This window comes from Limulus polyphemus, unplaced genomic scaffold, assembly GCF_000517525.1.
Source record: "Limulus polyphemus unplaced genomic scaffold, Limulus_polyphemus-2.1.2 Scaffold2423, whole genome shotgun sequence".
Classification (NCBI taxonomy): domain Eukaryota; kingdom Metazoa; phylum Arthropoda; class Merostomata; order Xiphosura; family Limulidae; genus Limulus; species Limulus polyphemus.
The window spans coordinates 172,283-177,147 of record NW_013668033.1 but is presented as its reverse complement, the minus strand read 5'-3'; the positions used below and the strand labels follow the sequence as shown (position 1 = coordinate 177,147).

The 4,865-nt window shown below is 31.7% G+C and overlaps 1 protein-coding gene across 1 annotated transcript in view; it reads left to right on the top strand.

The window, feature by feature from the left end:
* Positions 1-4,437, top strand: part of LOC106466918 (WD repeat and FYVE domain-containing protein 3-like) — a gene marked incomplete at its 5' end in the record, with an annotated part of 23,954 nt that extends 19,517 nt beyond the window's left edge. Inside the window, 3 exons of the mRNA XM_022394993.1 lie at positions 989-1,139; positions 2,851-3,098; positions 4,159-4,437. Of these exons, the coding sequence (XP_022250701.1) occupies positions 989-1,139; positions 2,851-3,098; positions 4,159-4,437 (678 nt within the window). The remainder of the gene's footprint in view (positions 1-988; positions 1,140-2,850; positions 3,099-4,158) is intronic.
* Between the last annotated feature and the right edge of the window lie 428 nt (positions 4,438-4,865).

The window sequence follows — 4,865 nt, the reverse complement described above, 5'->3', positions numbered from 1 at the left end:
TTTTTTTTTTTAGTCATTATAAAATCTGTCTCTGTTTTAATGATGAAAAGTGATATTGTTCGGGATTAAATTTTTTTAATATTTTTTAATATCATTCAGAACTATGAATAAACTCATTAGAACTTGCTGGTTCTCAAGGCTAACTCATAATGAATATCTGGTTTACGTGATGTTGACATCTGTGCCTATATATTTCACTACATTCATTAAACCTAATTTTTTATTCTCCTGAAGAAGAATAGTGAACTATTCGAAAGCGCTCAAGGTTTGGGTCTCATTTGAAAACCATGTTGATTCAGTGTCAAGGAAGTAAGATATATATGTTGTCTTGAAAAACTACATAGAAAATATTATCAAAGAAATAAAAAAAATCTAACAACTATAACATGATGCACCCTATCGTCAATAAAAAAAGCTTGAATTAGAAAAACAAGAACACATAGTGTAAGCAGACTGCTTCTGTTCTAAGACATCATATCTAGAGTTCAAAATACACTTACAGTGTATCACTTATCAATGGTTCCAACAATTAGGCTTCTCTTTTGAATCTTTTAAATACGTTACAAAATTACATGTCTCTTCACTACTTTTTTTTTACCTCTTGGAAGCATCACTGATATAATTTTATTGGGTTTATATTAATTCAAATAATTGAGTAGTGTAATCCTATTAGCTAGTAAACAGTTTGTGTGAAAAAAGTGTTTAATTGTATGACTAACAGATAAACTGAATGAAAAGCTTGCTTTTCAATTTTCATTTTAGTTGTGAATTAACAATGATGCATGATTTGTTTTATAGATTTTAAAATGAGTCTTATTCAACAAGAAAAAGAGTAATATTAATTTCAGGTTGTTGTTTTTAAAATGAGTCTTATTCAACAAGAAAATAGTAATATTAATTTCAGGTTGTTGTTTTTTAAACAAGTCTAAGAATAGTTTTTTTTTTATGTGGCTATTAAAAGCTCAACAAATAAATTGTTGTATTGTAGCTCTTTAAGAAACCTCACCCAGCAAAAAGGCTTAACAACCGAACAAGTATCATAGATCCTGGCCCCATTGTGCCTGGTTTGAGTACTGGACAAGATAAGTTGTTCTTCCATAACTTGGATAACCTGAGGCCATCTCTTCATCCTGTAAAAGGTAGTTTTTTTGTGTAAATATGCTAATAGTTTCACTACACTTATTTAAATTTTATTTGTCTTAAAAATCTTTTTTTCATGGGCAGTATTAACTAGATTCAACTTTCTGTTTTTGTTCTGATGAAACACAAGTATATGATGTTATAGGTCTTTAATAATAATATTTGTTTTCTCAATAAAATAAAGTAACTACTGTGTGAGATAGCTCATTACAGTATTTTACACTATTGAACATTCTGGTGTGTGAGTAGGGTTACTAAGGTACGTAAGGTATGTGAGTAAATAATAGTGCTTATCTTATTCCCTCTAACTCTTTCTTTTTTCATATCCATTACACCATTTTGTGTCACGAGTCTTACTGAATGTTATGAGGTTTTCTTCGTGATATAAAAACTTTCCACCTGTGTATACTGTTTAGTAGGAAATCTGTCCTACTCGTATACTGCTTGGAATATCTTACTTTGACAGTACATCTTTATTGAGTAGCTTCTGTAGTAATATCTGTGGTTTCTTTCATATATACAAGTCTGTATTACTTGCTTGTCTCATGATGTCAGGAAAACATGTAGGTTCAGAAACTCCATTAAAGACAAAAAATATGGAACATATAATCTGAGTGTTTTCATAAGGTGGACCTTTCTTCATTATGGGCAAAGTGTTTGCCCCTCATGAAGAAAGTTTCACCTTTTGAAAGCTCTTGGGTTATAGGGATTCATATTTTTGACTTTAGTTCTTAACTGTTATGGCTAGTTTTTTTTTTTTCTTTTTTGTTTTCAGCTCGCTGAAACATTTTTGTTGTGGAGCAGTTTTGAGAAATGGTTTGGCTGATCATGTGTATGCTCATGTTTATGAGGTAGTCTGAGGTGTTTAATGCTATCAAAATATGTTCCCTGCACCCCAACTTGTATATACATCTCTTGAACTTGAGTATTTTATACTTCTCCATCGTACTGAAAACTAATGTTACCTTCTGCTTACTTCCCAACTTCTTCTCATTTCCAGTATATAGAATCCAATAACCCCCTCCCGCCCACCCCCATACAAAGAAGTAAATTAATGAAAATGGTGGCATATTTAGGGTTACAGTAACAGTTAAAAACACGAAAATCTTTTAACTGTTGGGAAATTTCAAGAGAAGAATTAAGCTCTAGAGAATTATATATTAATGGCCTTAGAGAAGAATACTGTTATACAAGAGTAGACATATAAAAATAATAATTTGCTATCATAAATATATTTTTATGAGTGCCATAATGGAGTTTTAACTTCCTGCTACAAATGAAAATTGAGTGCACAAAATCAACAGATAAAGCCTAACCTACACAGATTACGATCTCATTCGCTGACTTGTATCCATCGTGGTGTATGTTACTATTCAAAATGTCGGTAATATTTGCAGTTGAAAATTGTTTAACTTTTATGAGAAAATGGACTCAAAATGGCATCCAATCACTCCAGTGTTTTCACACAAGCTGACGATGATTCTGGTTCTGAACCTGAATTGTCCGAAAATGATTTTGAGCATGATATGGCTGAAAAAACGTATGCACCTAAAGAGTTAAAAGAAACCAGCTTTGTGTAGTTTGTAGTTTTCTTTCATAAGTCTGCATCCAGTATCAACATTGTTAAAACACATATTTTAAGTTATTTTTTTTTTACTTAAGATATTTTGAATTCCAGTATCAATTTGTATTCTTTACCAATCATTTCAGAGCTTAGAGGACCGGTAGGACAGATTGTTCAGCATGACAAAACACTACAAGCCGTAGAACAGAACAAACTGATACTGCCCCCTAACTACATCCATTATGTAGCTTGGGGATTTGCTGATCATAGCTTGAGGCTAGGAACTTATGAAACGGATCGGGCTACCTTGGTCTGGGAAGATACTCCATTTGGAGAGATCCTTTGTTGTAGTGTACCAAATAGCAAGGTTCTCCTAACAGCTGGTACAAATACTGTAAGTAGATTGTTCCGTAACAAACAGCATTATTTTCGGTTTACATGAGATAGTAAATTTGATATATTTTTGTTTTTGTAATAGAAAAATCACTTATGTAATAATATAACCTAGTATTAGGTAATACTTACAGTACAAATATTGTGACCAAGATGCAATTTATGTCAACTGTTTCCAAGAGGTTACTTTTTTGGCTTATCTGTCATTTGTTTTAAATAAAACATTTATTTTGTCTCTTACTTGACTGAGGCATAAGTATTCTCGTGTTTCTACAAAGATTGAAGTTCATAATTATTATTTTTTTTTGTTTATTGTTAAAATAATAAATAACACACACCATTAAAATGGATACACAACTAAAGACATTTTTAACTAAAGCTGGTCTATGGGTTCCAAAAAAGTTGACTCTACAAGTTTCGATGATGATGACATTGTAATGTCGAAACATGTAGAATCAGCTTTTTTTTTTGAGCCCATGAACTGGTCTTAATTAAAAATATTTCTAATTATGTATCCATTTTAACATTGTTTAATATTTATTATTTTAAGGTAGAACTTTATATTTACCTTTGATGCTGTAAAAACAAAAAAGGAAATATAAGATTAGTGCTACAATTATTTCTTTGTTTGATGGTAATATCTCTTAAAAAAAAATGTACCTTTTCCATAATTAGCATATTGTTGTCTTTGCTTGTTGAGTGTTTACTGTGCCTTTATCATTACTGAACTGTCTGAAGCTTTCAAAGTTGGTTGATTGTTAACTTAGTATGTTCCAGTAAATCGAAAATTTGTTCTTGTTTTTGTTATCTTTTCTTTAAGAAACCCCATCTGTGATTTGTTTTGTTTAATTACTTTAAAAAAATGTAATTGTTTGTTTCTTTTTCTGATTTGTCCCTGAACAAGAGTGATATACAAAAAAGTAATGGTTTAGTTTCAGTTTTCAAGTTATTTTTTTTATGGTATTTCCTTTCTTGGACTGTACAGAGTTCTCAGTGCGACTCTCATGATCAGTTTCTGTCAGCCACGACCTAAAATTAGTTTTTTTGTGTATTTTTTATAGGTGATCAACGTGTGGCGAACAGAGAAGAAGAAACTGGTACTAAAGGAGAATCTGTATGGTCACACGGAACCTATCACATGTTTGGTTTCATCAGCAGCATACAATCTAATTGCCAGTGGATCCAGGGACAAAACGTGCATTGTTTGGGACTTGAGTCAACTAGTATTTGTCAGGCAGTTGCGAGGTCATCCAGGCCCAGTTGCAGCAATAGCAATTAATGAATTAACTGTAAGCATGAAATTACAGTTTAGCTTAATACACTGCAAAAATAACAGATAAACAGAACTTCATAAAATAAGGCAGTGTGGATAAATGAAACTACATGGTTTGAAAACTAAGTTACACTGTGGACAAATGAAACTACATGGTTTGAAAACTAACTTACACTGTGGACAAATGAAACTACATGGTTTGAAAACTAACTTACACTGTGGACAAACAAAACTACATGGTTTGAAAACTAAGTTACACTGTGGACAAACAAAACTACATGGTTTGAAAACTAACTTACACTGTGGACAAACAAAACTACATGGTTTGAAAACTAACTTACACTGTGGACAAACAAAACTACATGGTTTGAAAACTAAGTTACACTGTGGACAAACGAAACTACATGGTTTGAAAACTAAGTTACACTGTGGACAAACGAAACTACATGGTTTGAAAACTAAGTTACACTGTGGACAAACGAAACTACATGGTTT